The 19,245-nt window shown below is 41.2% G+C and overlaps 1 protein-coding gene across 15 annotated transcripts in view; it reads left to right on the forward strand.

Annotated features, from left to right (window-relative positions):
• The window catches only part of AK8 (adenylate kinase 8), a 67,766-nt gene that overhangs the window by 14,292 nt on the left and 34,229 nt on the right, over positions 1-19,245 (forward strand). For all 15 annotated transcript variants that reach the window (XM_085076934.1, XM_085076945.1, XM_085076937.1 and 12 more), the window contains 5 exons: positions 2,668-2,749; positions 4,277-4,348; positions 4,887-5,087; positions 7,813-7,944; positions 10,089-10,178. In XM_085076934.1, the coding sequence (XP_084933060.1) occupies positions 2,668-2,749; positions 4,277-4,348; positions 4,887-5,087; positions 7,813-7,944; positions 10,089-10,178 (577 nt within the window). The remainder of the gene's footprint in view (positions 1-2,667; positions 2,750-4,276; positions 4,349-4,886; positions 5,088-7,812; positions 7,945-10,088; positions 10,179-19,245) is intronic.

The raw sequence follows: 19,245 nt of genomic DNA on the forward strand, positions 1-19,245 counted from the left end.
GGAAAGTGTGAAAGCATGTAGGCTTGGTATCATAGCTGAGAGCTATGCCAGGAAAGCAGGGAGATTTACATTTGGGAATGACCTTGAGCATCTCCTTTTCTCCAGATTCCTGAAGTCTGGAGAGGAAAGGGATGGCTTTGAAAGTCCTTCCTTGCTGCTGATTTTTCAGCACAGCCTGGGTCTCCAAGGAGCAGCTCACCTGGCATTGAGGCAGCAGCAGAATCTCTATTTACAGGGTTCATGTGGGAAAGGAGGGATGTTCCCAGCTGGAATAGAGGGAGCAGTGACCACAGAGTGCAGCACCATGGAATTCCTCACTTTTAGCCTTTGTTCCACCCTGGCTGTGATAATGTGCAACCCATGCACTGATAGAAGGTTACTGCCATCAAGAACCAAAACTAGATGGCCTCTTAAAGAAACAAATTCACCATGTGAAGTGACTAATTACACTTTAATGACAGTCAGGAGGGCAAAAAAAGACCAGTGTTTGCATCAAGCACGATAGGCATATTTTAAGTCAGGTCTTGCTCTGCTGTGTCTCGCTTCCTCTTGCTCTGTTCCCAAGCCACACTCCCTTTTCACTCTCTTTTTTTTTCCCCTTTTTTTTTTTTCTATCTGTGACATCTGCTTGGAGCTTGTCCCTCCTGTGATACCACACTACTTGCAGCTGTTCAGACCTCCAGCTCTGAGCTGTGCATGGGGTGCCCTGAGCATACGGCCTTTTTGATGTGTGATAAAACAGAACCGAGCCACTGGGGGTATGGAGAGGGAATGCAGCAGAATATCAATAAAGCTGCTCTGAACAAAGCTGCAGCTCCGTGCTGGAATAGACATTTCACTGAAGTGTCAAGTAGATGGATAATGTATTCTAATTAGGGACTGACTGATACCCTGCAACTCGGAGACCTTTGGAAATCAGCTCCAAAATGCTCACTGTTTTTGTGTTGCACGTTTATTTTGGGTTTTTTTTAATGCCTTAACATATATTTACTGCAGGAAACTATTTATTGAGCTATGTTGTTCTAAATAGCCAAAACTTTTCGCCATAAAATTCCTTATTGCCTCTTTTAAAGACCTTTGAAATTTGCATGCAAACATCTTGAAGTTTGCTGTGGATTGTTAAAATACAACGTTGTGTTTGCTGCCTGTTGCACATTATGTGATTTGAGCCAGAAGCAGTAGTGACATCAGGTTTTGTGGGGTGGTTTTGGGTTTTTTTTTGTTTTTTTTTTAATTTGCTTTGTTTTAGTTTCCAAAAGTGTTGCACTTGGACTGGAGAAAATAAACCAGATTTGCAGTCTGTGTAAATTGGCATCGATTTATTTGCTTCAGACCTCAGATTCCATTTCTCCCCAGAAGAAGATCTGGACCTATATATATATATATATATTTTGTACACAATAAATTCCAAAGTAGTGCTGAAGTTCCTGGCGTAGCACTACAAACACTGTGCAGCTTTGCCTCCTGCAAGTCCCAAGGGATAAATTGATTTCTCAGCACCTGTGTGACCTTAGCCAGTGGTTCATTCTAATTTGGCAGAGCAAACACTGGGAGTGGCAAAAACGGCTTGCAGTTCCTTGAGTCTCTTATTTTCTACAGCTATCAGCAGGATGACATGTTCCTGAAACCGGGCTAATTAAGGAATTTTAAATAATCTGCTCTATTTTCTTGTGTAATTGGAATGGCCCATTCCCTCCTACAGAAGTCCTGGAGATAGATTTCCCTGAAATACTTGGAAAACCTTTGGACCTCATGCTGACAGAGCCCCAGATTTATGTGGGAGATGATAATGATTGCCAGCTAATGCAATATTAAAAGATCTCCTTTATTTCTGTACAAAGATGGCTCCCAGATTTCCTGCAGTATCACAAAGTTATTTGGAGGGATGGGATGGAGCAGCAAGGACATGTGTGGTCAGGAAACGAACAGATAAATTAGGGGAAGTTCAGAAGATTCAGGCTTGAGACTGGGAAGTGGATTAGATTTCAGCAACTGCATCAGACAAAAACTGAGTGAGGCTGCAGCTCTCCTACGGTATTTCACAGATCTGTAAATGTTTTTTTAAAGATGCTCAATCCAACACTTAGCTGGCTATAACAAGGACTTAAGGGAGCAAAAGGCTCTTTTTTCTTTTTTCTTTCTTTTGCTCTGTTGCTTCATTAGCTCTGGGAACGCTGGTTCCATTACTGTGAGTTTTCCTGTATAATTTAAGAAAATAATGAAAGCATGCATATTTTCCTCAGCATTCTTGGCATTAAATCTGTCTTTAGATTTGTTTGGCTTCTTTATTTTTTTTTTATATACACAGTGTGGGCTGCTATCCTTTTGAATATTTCAAAACTGTAGAAATTGTTTTGGGCTGTTTTTATTCGAGATAGAAGTTGGTTCGATTGTTTTTTTTAAGATTGAAACATGAAAAAAAATCATTGCTACAATCCATAAATTCCCATTTTTCTGTGGCAATGGAATCAGTGCATGCATTTCACAAAAATACCAGTGCTCCATGTTTGCTTTCTTCTCTCACACGCATCCATGAGAAATACTGTGCTGTGGAGGGATCAGAATGAGGTAATTTTTGTTCAAATAGCACTGATATCTAGTGTTAATTTTGGGGTTGTCTTTTTTCTCTTTCAGGATCAATAACTGTTTCATGTTTTTGTTCAATAGGGATGGATTTTGGAAGGCTTCCCTGAAAACCAGGAGCAGGCATGGATGCTGCAATCATCTGGCATTTTTCCTAGGCATGTTGGTAAGCAGTGCAAGGTTTGTGTGTGATTGCATCCAGTAGGGAAGACTAGAAGGGTTTGTCCCAAAAAATCCTCCATAAATTCAATACCAGTGCTGGAGACAGAGTCACCAGGCAGCAGAATATTTCAGGAGGGCTCAGAGTCACTTGAAAGCCTGAGGTAACCTGGAGACCTTAAGCCCTGTTTTTCACACCCTTTTCTCCTTCCACATCAGAGCTCTGTAAATCCCAGACCCTGCACCAAGTGTCTCTGAGCAGCTACAAGTAGCTTTGCTTCTGACTTCCTTCTCCAAAAATCAGCTTTTATCCTCAGACTAAATCAGTTCCTCATGTACTAAATACAAATCCATGCTTCTGTCGAATTAGGGAATGTAAACTTCACCAAGTGAAGTGGAAACATCATGATTTTAAGCTTGACCTTTCCAAGTGTGGGTGGATTCTGGCTGGGTTTGGATGGGATGTTTGTTTACTGGCAAAGGGTTGATAGACAAGACCTTGACAAGAGAAGCCAAATGTCCCAAATTATTGTTTAAGGATCTACGTGGAATGTAAGGAATGACTGCAGTTGTGTGGAATGCAGTGTGAAATGATAAATGCAGAGCTCGCCAGTGCACAGTGAACAGAGTGTTATCCAACCTGATGAATTGTCACTTTGGATTTGATTTGGATGATATTCAACTGTTAATGAAGAATTCAGAATCACTGCAGTAGAGTTAGGCAAAAATGTTTAATGTCTAGTTCTTGCATGTATTTTTAATATACCTAATAACATCTGAAGTTGAGTTTTGCTCACAATTATATCTGTGCCACCAAGACCTGAATGAGAATCTTAAAGCTCAGTCTGTCTAGTTAATCAAAAAGAAGATTGAGAGGAGATGAGATTTACGGTGTGTCAGTACCTTAATAGGGAGAAAAGTGCCTGAAAAAGCTATTTGATACAGAGGAGAAAGTCATAAAAAGAACTTGTTTGAAACCTGTAATCAAACACGCTGAAAATAGTAATTAAATTACAATGTTTAACTGCAAGCATGATTAGCCAAAAGCAACCCAGGGATCTGACAGGTTCTCTATCTTTTGATGCTTTCTAATCAAGTTTGAACACTTTTCTGGGAGATTATTGAAAAAAAATCAGTTTCACTGGTCTCAGCACCAAAGAACCTGGGAGAAAAGTAAAGGTCTGTGTGTAGAAAAGAATCAGCCTCGAGTGCTCCTTCTGTCTGAGGCTCCAGAGACAGTTGTTTATTGGTGGTGATGTTCTTTGGATGACAGAGACAGTCAGTGCATATTAAATGTATAATCCATGGATGTTTCATCCCACTGTGTTGTATAGCAGGTGAAGCAAAATTCTGATTAGAAGTGAAGTAGAATATTTGCAGGGAGCATGCTGGGAAATGAGAACGAGGCAAATATGCTTGAAATACATTCAGCCACCTTTAATATTAGGAAACATCTAAACAGTTATAAACAGGAATAAAACAAATAATTAACAAGAGCTTTTCTTTTTTCCTTTTTTCCCTCCTTGTTGCCTAGTTATGCTTTATGCCCAAGACACTGTGCTGATTGAGAGGAGTGGTGGGAAAAGGCTTGATCCTCTCACACAAGGTGCAGTATGTTTGTTCCTGACCTCCACTGCAAACTGGAGCTTTGCTTGGTCTCAGAAACACTGTGGTACTGATGGGGTTAAAATTTAAATGGGATCCCTTTAAGAATTAACAGGAAATGATAAATTTCAGCTGTTTGGAAATGTGTTTGTTGACGTTGCATTATTTTCAGTGCCAATAAAATGTAGGGAAATGTAAAGCTCAGTACTGAGCCTGCAAACAGAATATTTGAAGGTTAGATCTGTCCATGTGAGCTTACAGTTTTGCTGTGCATCTCTGGTTAGTTTCTGAGGTGCAGGGATGCTTTTAGATATCTTCCATGAAATAAAATAAACTGTCCAATAGATTCAGCTCTGTATTGTTGGGTTTTATCATCAATCATCCATCACGAGATCAAATCCTGACATTGCTCAATAAAAAATTCAGCTTGGATGTTTTTAGGAGTGCAATTAGCAGGGACATTCTTAATTAGAGAATTAAGAATGAAATAATCCTCTGTTAAATCATCCTCTTGGTTCCTAACCATGTGTTCCTTGCAGAGGTTTTCCACACAACCTTCAACTGGCCAAGTGACCCCGAGGTGCAGCAGAGGTTGGTGAAACCAGAGGATCTCTCTGAACAGGAGGTGTCCAAAAAGCTGCTGGAATATCACAGGAACTTCCCAGAGCTTTTCCACATCTACCAGAAAGTCCTGAAATCGATCAATGCAGACCAGCCCTCTGTGGATGTCCTCTCCCAGGGTAAAAATGTGCTTTGTGGCAAGGCTGACAGTTGAGAAAGTGGAGAAGTTGTTGGAGAAGTAGTTCCTGGCTGTTAGAGTCACTTTGTAGGATTAGGCACCACAGATGGCTCCCAGCTGAGCTGTGCTCTCTCTACTACAGCATTTGGGCTGTTGCTGGTAATTATTTTACTGGAGTAAGTGCAGATAACTGGAAATTCTTAGCTCCCAGTGCTGCCAAGGAACAGCTGACTCAGTAGAGCAAATGTCACCATCATTCCTGTGAGTGTCTCTCCTAAAAGGGAGCCCTGTGGCTCAATTGTTCCTCTCCCAAAGGGCCACTGCCTTCCAAAGGCTGAAACAACAAGTAGGAGCAGTTCAAAGCCAAAAGCATTTCATTGTTTAAAAGCTGTTTGTGCTGGGAGCTTTCCTGTTCAACAATTCTTGTTTGCCTTTGCTTGACTGTAAAGCAATCTGACTTTTCATGTTGATCCTTCTAGAAGAGAATAAGGGAACTGCCAGAAAGAGCAATTGATGATGTACTTTGTAGCTGTCAGTCTGCAGATGATCTGTTCTATCCCAGTAATTTTGCATCTCAAAAAGGTCTTTTTTTTTAATAACAAGTGCTGCACTTTTAAGATAAACAAGCAGGAAGTTTATATTCTGAATTTACACATTAATTACCTCTAAATTACTTAATTAAATTTAAAAGTTCATATCATCATTCATAAAGAATTCATGCCTTGAATTGTAAATAAAAATGCGAGCGCCTGAATATTAATTATTATTAATTAATAATGTAGTGAGATAAATTGAAAACTGGAATGAAAAAATCCTCTCTAGATCTTTTTTCTGCAGTGCATCAAGCAGCCAGATTTTTTTAAAAGAATAATTAGATGTGGAGACTGTCTAGGGGATCATTACTCCTAATTAACTTGGTTATTTACTGCAAATTAAGCATCATTTGTAAGCAGGGTGCTTTGCCTGTAATGTTTGTGCTTTTCAATACACTGGGTTATGGAAAATGTTCAGAATAACTGGAGCACTGCTTGGTAGTGGTACTTGAGGTTTGGGAAGTCATGCAGCAAACACACTCTTTTCTGTTAGGATTTTCCAATTTTTAAGTATTTTTATTGCCCCAGCTAGAGCTAAAAGAGAAAGAGTTCTCATAAATATGAGTAGTATTGTGGATTGTTCCACACAATTATAGAATTTAGTGAAGTGCAATGCAGTTGCTGCTGCTCTGGGATGTGTGGCACCCAATTCTGCTGGGCAGTGCAGAATTCCAGCCCAGTCTGTGGCACTGCAGAGAGAGATGGAAACAATCCCATGTGGCTGCAGGTTTAGTGTCTCAATACTTCAGGTCTGCTGTGCAGAAATTGGAGTTTGCTGGAGATGTTTCTTTGTTAGAAAAGATTTTGTAATGATACCAAAGTGTCTAAGGGAGGGTTCTCTTAAAATATGTTGGTTCAGAGCAATGTGTTGACAGTGGCACTTCAAATCCTGATCCTCAGGATGTTCTCCACCAATCCTTTGTGCTTTTTTAATATAGCTGACAATTCATACAAACATTCATGTTTAAGCTTGTCCTATTCCTTAGACTAAAAGACTGTTTTCTTTTTTATTGCAAGGACTCTTTAGAGAGTTTTTAATTGGAATTGAAGATCTCAAAAACTGGGAGAGGCTGCAGCTCCCCTGGGCTCACCTTTAGTTGTATCCACAGCAATCCCAGAGGAACCAAAGGCTGTGCAGATGTGTCATTCCTGCTTTAATCGTGGCCAACCATGGAAGGTGGGCTCAGTGCCACGAAGTTTAGCCTTGGCATTTGACTCTCTGATCCCTGGGAAACTTGCATGGCTTGAGCTGCTCCCTCCACTGCTATTCCTAGCCATCAGATGGGCACAGCTGGCTCCAAATAAATCCTAATTTGTCCTCACTGCCAAAGCTGTGACATCTTTTGGCTTCTTGGTGATGTCTCAGCTTCTCTTTCGAGATTGTAACAAAGTCCAGATCTCTAGAATGTGGCAATGCTGATGATGCTTCACACATCCTGTGGTCTTTCCAAAGTTTCATCACCTGCAGGTGCTATTTCCTGCTCGATGCAAAATTGAGGAGGATGATGTCCAGCCAATTAGTGGAATCAGGCAGAGAAGCTCAAATATTCTTTACAAGTTACACAAAGTGATGGGTGAAAGAATAAAACATCCACACTCAGTTCTGTGCTGAGCAGTGTCATGACACACTGTGCTCTAAGTCTAGAATATTGTAATTAGGAGTCTTAATCACACACAGCTGGATAAATGTCATTAATTTAACATCCCGAGTTTTTATGCTTAAATATTTGTTCAGAAACTGCAGAAAGTATTAAATGTAATTACAGCCCTCTGTAATTTGCATGGCAAAATTGTAGCTATCAAGCAAAAATTACTTCTGCTAAAAACAACATAGTAAGAGAGCAATTATTAATTGAATCTGCTCTTTAAAATGGTTTGACAGGCAGTGATGAAAGAAAGAGGAGTGTAATGATAGTAAGATTTCTAAAATGCCTCTCAGAGTCAATTGCTGACAGGACAGTTTTATCAGAGTCCTCCTTTTGCTTGCAGAGTCTCGATGTTTCAGTGAGAAAATAAACCATGATCAACGTGAATTTTTATTTTTTTAAAGAGAAAAGTTAATATTTATATTTAAATTTTTTAAAATAAATCGGTTAAAACCTTAATTTTTTTTGTATTTCTCTTATATTCTAGTTCTTGCCTTTGTCCAAACCAGGCACAGATCTGCTGCCCCCTTTACACCACGGATTCTCTTCTGTGGCCCCCCAGGCAGTGGGAAGAGCCTGCAGGCAGCACTAATAGCTCAGAAATACGATGTTGTCAACAGTAAGTTCTCAGTAAATATGCACTTTGCTCAATTCCCCCTTTCTCTCTTTTTGATCATTCATCTTTTGCTGGCTGTCTGTCTTACTTGCTTCTAAAATGTCTCTCTTTGTCCATCGCTGTGGATGTCAAAAATTTGAATGAAGAAGTGTAAACCAAGTATATAGACTGTGACAAACCAGCTCTAACATTTTTTTTAGCCATCATTTCATCATTTTTCATACCCTTTACATCTGTATTTTTCTACTGTTAGACTCCTGCAGTGCTCTGAATTCTTCTGTGGCTCAGTGGGTCATGAGTTTGGTCTGCAGTTTCAGCTGTCTGACCAAAATTGGGGCACTTTTAAAACAGAATTTACTCTGAACTTTAGTTTTAGTGAAGACTCAGGCTCTGCACATCTGAAGGAATGTATGAGAAAACGAAGGGATTAGTTAAAAGTGCATCATTTTTCTTTTGTAAAATAAACCCAAAAATTTCTGCATCAGACTTTTTCATGGTTAGCATTCAAATGTTAAAAACTTCAGTCATGTGAAAGTGCAGCTTGGTGATCAGTGCAATATTTTCCATGTTCTGTAATGTCTTCTAACAGTAGAGGAACCATAAATCATTTTAAACAAATGTCTGCAAACTGTAAAATTTGCTGATTAATCACATCCTCTTAATCCTGCAAAAGGCAGGTTTGAGAGAATATTTCTGCTGTCAGTTATTGTGCCATTGCTGTATTTTAAAATATCATATGAAAAACAAAGATTTGTAGATTTATTCAAAGCTGTATTTTTATCAATTGTGTAATTGGCTTAAAGAAAACCAAAACATACTTGAACATATTAAAAATTATTTTGTTCTTGTCCTTTTGAATATTTTTTTAACTTTCTTTCTAAGACTGCAAGATTCACAATGTTCCATTTAGGTCAAAATTTGCCGTTTTTTTTTAAATAAGTAACTACTCTATGAGAGAGTTGCAGCTCTTTTTATTAAAAATCATCACCACTGCTTTACCCATATGTTGAATTTTGTAACCCAAATATTAGAAGAATTAAGTATTTAATACAGAGTTGGAAGACCATCATTTTTCAGAATAATATTCAGCACATCCTTCATTTCTATTAGGCCATTTGGCTTGAAGCACAGGCTCAAAATTTTAAATCTATATTTAAATAGTCTCATGAATTGGATTGAATTTAGGTGTGTACATATTAGCTGTCCTAAATTGGGGTCTGTGCACTGAGGTTCTATTATCTTTTTACACTATTTATTGTGAATATGAATTTGCTTCTCCAGGACAACTTGAGACTTAAAACTGCCACTTAAACATTAAACTTTTAATGCAGATTAACAGCAATAAACAGATTAAAGAGCTCCATCTTTTTCCAAGGAAGTCAATGCCTGTCAGTGCTATTGATTTAAGGAAAAAAGGAATCAATTTAGGATTATTAACTCAATAATTTACAGGGAGACCTTTGGAAATAATCTCCCAAATTTGAGTTGCAACCAGGAGTTGTTGTGTTGTCTCCATGTTTGGCTCCTCTCTGTAAATCCCCTCACTGGGGCAGCCAGGGCTCTGCAAGCCCAAAGCACCAATATTTCATGTTCAGCTTTGAAATCTGCATCTCCTGGTGTTCTGTGCGTTGGAAATCAATGATGATCTTCCATTAGCACAGTTTTTTCAATGTAATTCTTACAAGATCATGAAATGAAGCAGGGAGTCCCTTCCCTGGGCTGTGCATTGTGCTGCACCTCCAGCAGTGGGGTTCAGGTGTGTTCAGCAGGTGTACCTTGAGTCAGTAATTACAAGTTTATAAAAAGTGAAAGCCACCAGCAATCCCTTGAGTTGTTATTTCAGAAATCTGTTTGATTAATATCATTCCCTCCATCTCCATTTTTAATATGTTCTTTGCCAAATGCATTCTTTATTTTATTTTATTTTATTTTTACTCCATATCCTCAGTCTCCTTGCTTTTCCCTCCGCTTGGCCAAAAAAAAAAAAAAAATCCCATCAACAAACTCAAAAAACATACAACTTTTATTTTATTCAGTGACCTTATTCCTGTATGCAGCTTGGGTTGTTTTTTTTTTTTTCTCCTTTTCTTTGTTGCCTCCTTTTTAAAATTTAACCTTGTGTCTTTTTTGTTCTTCCTTCCTGTTAGTTTGCTGTGGGCAACTGCTAAAGGAAGCTGTTGCAGACAACACAAAACTTGGGGAACTCGTTAAGCCTTACATTGACAGTGGAGAGCCAGGTAGGGCACATTGCTGTCTCATTACACTGTAGTCACAAATTTGTAGCAAAAACCAAATTGGGAGGGAATTTTGGTCGCTCAGGTTCTAATCAGAGTAACCCCAAAATCTATTAATTCTGCTCATTCCGTGGGATTTGCAGCACTGCATAGCAGAAGTTAGATTTCTAAGGGGTCTTCAAAGCAAATATTTACTGTTCTGGTGAAATTCAGATTTCTTGTGCATATTTTCAAGTTTGAATTCCATGTTTTTATACCTAAATCAAAATAAGAATTCTTACATCAGTTTAAAATGTTTAAAGCCCACTATTGTGTTAAACTGGTTTCAAACATTGTGTTTCATTTTATATTTGAATATTGACTTTTAGAATGCTACCATAGTTTCCTCTACTTCCATACAAATATTTTAAATTTAAAGTTCCTTTGTACTTCATTTCTATCAGCATTTTTGGTTGTGGGAGGGGAATGTTGAGCATATTTTGCTTTTGTAAGGCTCTGCAGTGATTTCAGATAAATCAAAAATACTGTAAGCTCCTCAGGGCAGCAGCTCAGCTCAAACCTGTCTGCCTGTTCCAGTTGTCCTGCTGTCTAGGTGTTGGAAATCAGAGAGGATGTGTAGTTACAGAAGATAAGTTGCATTTCAGTCGAGTGGAAGAATGTTTATTTTGCCAAATTGCAATGGCCTGGGAGAAGAACTTTCAGTCCTGCTGCTGCCAGCAGCCCAAATGGTTTCCAGTGGTACAAACACAGGGAGGCAATTGTGCTGGAGATGGGGAAATCTCAGCTAAGCTTCAGTATTAATGGAATTTTGAGCAAAGCCCCCCTGAGCAAAGAGAAATCTTCATTGGCCTTTGCTTTTAGCGAAGAAGTGTATTTGGTAAGGTGGAAAGCTTGAAAATCTCCTTGTTTTTTGCGCAATAGCTTAATTCTGAGGCTGAATTAGTTCTGCAACATGAGCCTAGAAAATTAATTAAGGTTCCCTTGATATCAACCCAAGAGATTCAGGACTTTCCCAGGTGTTTCCAAAAGACCTTTGGCAGTTTTGGGGGTGCCATCCCTCTGCCAGGCACTGATCAAGCCACAAGGTATTGCATTTTAACTCTAAACTTCATCTCCAGTGAATGGATTGCATTTATTCCTAATAATAAATATTCAGTTCAATGCATTAATTTCCTGTGGCAGCCACCACGTTGCTGGGAGAAGGAGCTGATGTGGGAAAAATGGGAATGAAAAGCAGGAATCTGCAGCATGGAAAAGACAACTTGGGTCCTCTGGAACAGGCACAGAGATCTAGGGGAGGATTTTCTGATGTAGAGATCCTCAGAATGGCCATTTCACTCAAAGGCAAGAGATTTCAGAGTCTGTCATGCAGTGGATCTGAGGTTTCCCTATGAGGGAATAATTCAATAATTCCATCCTGTGTAATCTGGATGACCTGAATGGAGCTGGTTTTGTGTGCAGCTCAACTCACACATGGAGATCTTTTTAAACTGTGTCTTTCTTGGTATCCATTAATTTCCCAATCTGATGTGCACACTGTAATTCCACTGTCTCATCTCTGTGGAGAGGAGGACTGTAAATACCTCACTCTCTAAATTTCAGTTATGGCTGATGTTTATTGGATGTTTATTCTGTTTATTCAAAGAGAGGTCCTTTAAGAGCTTCCTTTACTAAAATGTTCTTTGTGTGTTTTATAAACTTCATCTTAACCATTAAAGTTCCTTAAAGGAGATGCATTCCCAGCAGAGTAAAGTAATTACACAGATCATAATTTTCAGCCAGTCCTAAAAATATGCACACCCTTAGTCCAAGGGAGCTGCTATCATTTCAGGAAAATGAAATTGAAGTTGTAATTCCTTTCTTCCTCCAAATTAGAAATTATTTCAGATTTAGATTAATTTTTTTTATACAGCATGCACGGATAAAGCTGTACAACACTTCTGAATGTTAATAGGGATCATAACTATATTTCTGTGCATTATGCTAAAAATTCTCTCTTAGATTTGCTGGTATGCACATATATATTTTATTTGGTGGGACACAGCACAAAATTAAGGGCTGAATAAAGATAAATATCATCTAGCAAACCCAGAAATAATAAGTTCTGTCATTTTGCTAATCCTCCTCTCCCAGGGATAACAAAGAATGAATTTGCATTAGTAAACACTAACAAGAATTCATTACTGCCCTCACAAGAGGCTTGGAGAAAATGGAATAACACAGGGTACTGAAGAGGAAAGGTGGGCAAAGAATCTTTGCATCTTTGCTCTCTTGCTGCAGACCAGGTTAAAACAGGGGAAAGATTCTCCTGCTATTATTGACTTCATTCACTTTCTGGAAAATCTCACTTGAAAAGACTCAGTGCAGTCAATAGCAGACAGCGTTGTAAGTGGAAAAGCAATTAGAACTTCAACCTTTTCATTCCATTTCTGATTGTAAGGAGCCTCAGCTGCTCCTTTGGGTGAGGAATCATGCAGGTGACACTGGCACAGAGCAGTGGAACCAAAGGCAGGCCAGGAAAAATGCTGTTCTCCAATCATTAGTTGTCAAAAGGAACTCAGTGCCATAAAATCTTGAGGACATGCCTCATATATTCTTAAAGTGCTCACCCAGGGGACTGATCTCAGTGTGTTTCCCTTCTTGTGGCCACCACTGATTGCACACAATTAGTCATTTCAGATATGCCAACAGGGCAGGCTGTGCTGCTGTAACAAGGCTCAGAGCCCAGCCTGTTCAAAGCTCCCTCAATAACGAGTTATTCAGGCTGCCCACTGCCTGCTCTGTTCTAGTTCTGCTTCACTAACCCGGATCTCTTCATGGCTTTAGGATTCATGAACATTCTTTGTGCTGTTTTTCCTGTGCTGCTGCTTCATCTATACATCATGTATTTCAGGGACAGCCCAGACAATTCTATTATTCACCCCAAAAGGCAACCTGGTATTCTCATTTTCTGTATTTTCTAGTGTTTGCTGTCTCATAAAGATCTGCTTTATGTCAAAACCCTCAGTTTTGTAGATGGTGATTTATTTTGCTTAATGAAGGCAGCATAGATGTTTTGAAGCCCATTAATTTTTTAATTCCCAGGACATTCTAGTCTACAGTAGGTGCACACTAGATATTGAAAAATGCATTTTTGGTGATAAGTTCAGCAACTTGACAGCTTTCTGCCTGTCATAAACATAGAGTTGTGCTTTGGACAACCAGTCTGAAATGCAGAGATTGTTCCTTCAGGATATTGAGGTTGCACTGAGTGCTGGGCAATTATTACTAACTATATTCTGGGCAGAAAATTACCAACATTAGAGTCTGAGACCAATCTTCTGGTTATTAACTCCAGTTAGATTAAACCTTGGTCAATAATGCTGAATTTAGGACACACCATTTACTTGGACAGCCTGGGAAGAACTGGAGGAAGAGGTGAGTGCAGTGGCCAGAACTCTCCTACAGGAAGCAAAAAATCGATTTATTTGGTTTGATTCCTTCTGGAATTTTCTGAGGAGGCTGTTCCATAAACCCCATGGGCTTGAAGGAGACCTTTAAACAGAATTCCTGTCCCTGGTTTGCTTTAATTCTGAGCAGGGCTACCCTGCCTGCTGGAACTTCTCACTGAAAACATGGGAACACATTAATTGAAAGTTCCATCTGCAGGATCTTTGTTCACCATCTTAAAGGTCAGAATTTGATACTCAGGGAGGAAAAGAAAACTGCAGAAATAATTTTTGCTTTCCCCCCCAAACGCCCCTGGTGTTTGCCCCTTGAGGTGTTTGTGTTTTATTCATGAAAAGACAAGCAGAAGCATTTTGGCATTGGGGGCATCACAAAAATAGGGAAGGTCATCACTCAGCTGAAATTTGCTTGTCATTCTGTCCAGTTTTGGTGGTGAAATAGCATGGAGTGATGACTGCTAATTAATACATCTGTTTGTGAGGCTGTAATAAATGGAACCAAGAAAAGTGAGATGGCAGGAAAGCAGCATGAAGGAAAAACCCACTCCCAAACCAGTAAGGTTCTGCTTTGCAGCTGGGAGAACTGCTATTAGTTTGGGTAATTGGGGGTTTTTTCCACCAAAATGAAGATTCAGGTGGTAAGAGAACTGATTCATGGAAGACACATAACACTGCACTGTTTGCAGCCTGTTAGAGTTGAACACACACAATCTGTGTTGGTTTTTTCCCCTTCCTTTTTCTATTTTTTTTTAAAGTTGTAATATCTGAAGCTGTCCCCAACGGCATTCTGCACGTAGGGGGTAAAATCTGGAATTCCCTAATTTCTCCTATTTTCTAATGAAAACCATTACTTGTACAAATACAGATTTCTTTTCCCCTCATTTTTACATTTCCGTGGTTTTAAAGGGGTGCTTTTCGGTGCAGCCTCTGAAAGTTGGGGTCCCCTGGCGATTGTGATCACAGCCTCACCGCAAATGCTTCGCCTCATTCGAGGTGGATTTGTATTTTTTTTTTATTTTTCGACAGCAAATTAATATTCTCATCACCAAGCTCAAAACACAGATTTGACAATAGAGCATCTCCCCCTTTGTTAAAAAACTCGCCGAGAGTTGCCGAGTTGAAAGGCTGAGTAAATCTTTATATCTGAGGGGGTAAGCTTAGTGTTATTTCTTGTTTTTTAAGAGCGCTGTACTGGCGAGCTGCAAGCTGTCTGAACATTGCAGAGACCCTTTGGGAGCTCCATTGGTTTTCAGCAAGTCTTTGCATGCAGTGTGTTTGTACTGGCTGAAGACAGCGCATGGCTCTCTAAATAATTTACAAGTTGATTAATAGACTCACATGGGTATAATTAGAAGAGGGAGAGACAGCAGCTCCAGTAACGGGTACAGTGCTTGGGGGAACTGGAGACTTTATTTTTTTTAAAGAAACTTTCTAGGGTGCTGGGCGTTTGAAGATAAGTTGGGAAGAGCTCAGTGCCTCTTCTCTTTTGAAGTGGAAATAGGACAGTTTGAATCCGTCGAGTTTAATTTTTCACAAGCTTTAGGGGCCCTGCAGTGCAACTCCCTTTTTATTATTGAAAAAAAAAAAAACTCGCCATTTTTCTTTCATTTTTTCACACACATGCACACACGCAAGCACACACACCGAGAGCCCAAACAGGAGCTCATCAACAAATCGATTTTCTACTTGATTTAAGTTAGTTTTGCAGCCATTCTCTGCCTCCCCTAAATGTGCACCTCCCTCACTAATGTGCTGTGTGAAGTTACCGAGGTATTTATGAACACACCACCCCTTAATTTATGCATTTTTAAGAAACCTTCACCTCTGGTTGACAATGCTTTTGAAGTAGCTCCGTTTTTCAAGTCAAACTTTTGACTTTTCCTCTGGGACTGCTACAAAGGTTTTTTTATGGAAAATAGGTAGCAGTCTTTTTTCCTACTAGGAGAAAATTGGTGGTCAAGAGAACAAAATAAAATTGACTTTTTTTTTGTTTTCTGGTTTGGGTGGCCATATTTTTATAAGAGATGCAAGGTTGTAGAATTGATAATTTTAAATGCAGACATAAGGGCAGTAGGTTGTAATTTTCTTTCCTGAGTTTTACTTTTTAATGTGTTGAATCACTATAAGAGGATAAATTAGAATTCCCTTTGCCTTTATTTGAAAATCTACAACGTATTTTTCTTTATTCCACAATCTAAATTGGTGTATTTATCTAGCAGATACCCAGAGCTGGTGGGAGCTTTGGTCTGAAAAGACATTTTAGGAGTAAAAACAAAGCAACCAAAAAATCCACCCTATAAAGCCAACCCTGGAAGCCAGACCAGGCAAAATAAATATGATTAAAGAGAGGAGTGCAGTTGTTTTCTGGAATAATTGTGATAATCAGTCAGTCAATGGGGATGGTCCTTCCTATATAAACTGATTTTGCAGTGGTATTCACTGTTCCTACTGTTGCTGGAGGATCAATATTTCAATATTAGTGCCACAAACCCTCATGGATTTGAGTGAAGATGTGGCCCTTGGCCATTTGGGGCCTCCTGGTTGTCAGGGGCTTTTGAACAGCAAAGTACAATATAAATGTGAAGTATTAATCTTTTATATTTATATTGATCTTCACTGCTGACAGTCATTCTTTATAATTTAGGGAAGTGGAGGTTCCTTTCCTTGCAGCACTGGAAAGTAGTCAAAGGGCTGCTGACTTGAATTCTGTGTGGTTTTCTTTTTGGGATGGGAATATTACAGGAGTTTTTATACAAAAACCAAAAGAAAAAGCACATTGTGTGGTCAGCATCCCTTTTTTTTTTTTTTTTTGGAGTTTAATGTAAAATTCTCGGTTTGGAAATGATGCATCTGATGGGTTTGAAGTGTAGTTGCTCTCTCTATCCAACTGTAGCCCCTCTGTGGAAGCCAAAGGAGTAAAAAGAAGCACAAATACACCTTTTGTCACAGGTTTTAGACACTTCTAGCTTAGCCACATCCCTGTGAAGGAGCTCAGAGCAGCTTTTGTCTCCCAGGCAGGTAAACTGAGGCAGAAAATCTCGTTCAGCTCGAGCCCTGCCACGGTCAGGGAGGTGGATGGGAACTCAGGTGTGGCTCCTGACCTTGGAGTCACCACCCTGCATCATCCTGGGGCTTGGGGCCATGGGGAAAATCCATGGAAAACACCACAGAGGCCATTTTTAGGGGGAAAAAGCTTTTTGTTTGCCTACTGGATGCTCAAAATGCCTAGATTTCCATTGCTGCTAACAGGTAAAGCAGTGCCAGGGGCTGGAATCTTATCTCATCACTGAATGGGATCAGATTCCTGAATCTCTGGTTTGGTACCTATGAGGAAGCAGTTCTGAAGGTCTGAATTTATCATGTGATTTATGATGATTATATGATCGATGATTTGGGATCGTACCTGCTTTAGAAATGGTGTAATTTCCACTTTGATGCAGCTAATTCCTATTTTAAATGACCGAAACCCTAAAAAATAAAAAAAGAGAGAGAAGGCTCGTTCTAATGTATTCTAGCAAGCAAAAATATTTTAAAGGCGGAAATGAAATATTTGATGGCATTATTTATTTCAGTGTAATAAAACAATGACTCGGATTCTTACAGCAGCCCTTCTGAGCAGTGCTGTGTGTGTGAAAGGAGCGAGCGGAGAAGGGATTTCGGTAGGAATTCTCCCTTTGATGGATCGCCGCCCGCGAACCCGCTGTCCCTTCCTCAAACCCGACACAGCCGGGGATGCTCTCGGTGTTTCGGTGCCATCCCGGCGCTGTCGGGGTCTGAGGAGCCTCAGCAGCAGCCGGAATGGGTTTGTTTTCCCAAAATTTCCCGAGATTTCGGGTCGCTGCTGCCCGCGGGGCGGGGACCGCTGCAGTGCCCGCCGTGACCGCGCGGTGGCGACAGAGAACAGCCAACCGCGCCGGGCAGTGCGGAACTGAGAGCCTGGGACAGACTGGGACAGCCTGGGACAGCCTGGGACAGCCTGGGACAGACCGGGACAGACCGGGACAGACCTGGGACAGACCGGGACAGCCTGGGACAGCCTGGGACAGCCTGGGAATAACATGGGACAGCTTGGGATAGCCTGGGACAGACCTGGGACAGACCTGGGATAGCCTGGGACAGACCGGGACAGACCTGGGACAGCCTGGGACAGACCGGGACAGACCTGGGACAGCCTGGGACAGACCGGGACAGACCGGGACAGACCTGGGACAGACCTGGGACAGACATGGGACAGACATGGGACAGACCTGGGACAGCCCGGGACAGACCTGGAACAGCCTGGGACAGCCTGGGAATAGCCTGGGACCACCCGGGACAGCCCGGGACAGAGCTGAGAATAGCCCGGAACAGCCTGGGACGGCCTGAGAATAGCCAGGGACAGACCTGGGACAGCCTGGGAATAGCCCGGGACAGACCTGGGACAGCCTGGGACCACCCGGGACAGCCCGGGAATAGCCCTGGGACCCTAAAGGACAGCGCTGGGACCACTCGGGACCCCCCGTGACAGTCCCGGGACCCCTTGGGATCCTGCGGGACGGGGGGGCTGGAGCCCTCTGGGACCCCCGGGACCCTCCTGGCGCTCGAGGCTGGAGACCCCCGGGACTCTCCGGGCCTCTCGGGGACCTCCGAGGTACTCGGGGCCGGAACGCCCCGGGACAATAGCCAAGACCCTCCGGCACGGCAGGGCTGAAGCTCTCGGGACAACCTGTGGGCCAACCTTGGGCTCCCCGGGACCCTGCCGGACCCTCCCCACGGGCTGTGCGGAGCCTGAGCCCCCCGAGCAGCCCATCCCCTTCTCCGGCTGCAGCCAGCCGAAATTCCGTGTTTTCCCGCTGCAGCTCGGCTCGGGGTTTATTCTCGATCTCCGAACCGGCTGCTCGCAAACCTGCCCTCCTCACCCACCGGCGGCCGGCAGGATTAGCCGAAATTATCGATCAGCCGACGCCATGGTAAATCGCTGCTAAATCATTCTCAAACACATTAGAAACCGATTGCTACCATCGCGATCGATGCGATCTCTGAGGACGTTAATGCGGGCGAGGAAACAGAATAGAAAAAGCCAATTATTCATCGTGAATCATCCAGAGTTTCTGGGGCAATGAAATAAGGAAATCTCGGGCTTTGCTAAATTTGGGATTTGCTGGACAAAGTAGCCTTTGGCTGTAGCTTATATTCAGGACAAGATGTTAACTGTCAGCTGCTGGGATTAAGCCTCAGGCATCTGAATTAGCTGTGAAAGTCTTCAGACCTTGCTAAAAAAAAAATCTCTATGAGCAGGATAAAGCATAGGTGGACAATATTGTCAAAAGGACCTTTTAGAGCACAAAGCTGACAATTTTTATCTGTAAATGCACTTCTGCTGTGCTTAGAATTGAGGATTTATAGGTTTGGAGAAGTGAGTCGATCCCCTTCAAAAGTCTGTTTTAAAGGGAAATCTATGGAGGAAGTATCAATTTAAATATGATAATTTTATAGCTTGGAGCACTGACAGCATTGAAGTTATTGGAGAATAGTGCCCTGTAATCTCTCAAGTGGTGTTTTTCCCTTTCAGCCTGTGCCTTTAATGTTCTGGTACTTTTGTCTGGAGCAGATGGTGTGATTTTGTAACTGATTGCCTGATCCGG

Source organism: Lichenostomus cassidix, chromosome 17 (genome assembly GCF_008360975.1).
Source record: "Lichenostomus cassidix isolate B80296 chromosome 17, HeHo_3.0, whole genome shotgun sequence".
NCBI lineage: Eukaryota > Metazoa > Chordata > Aves > Passeriformes > Meliphagidae > Lichenostomus > Lichenostomus cassidix.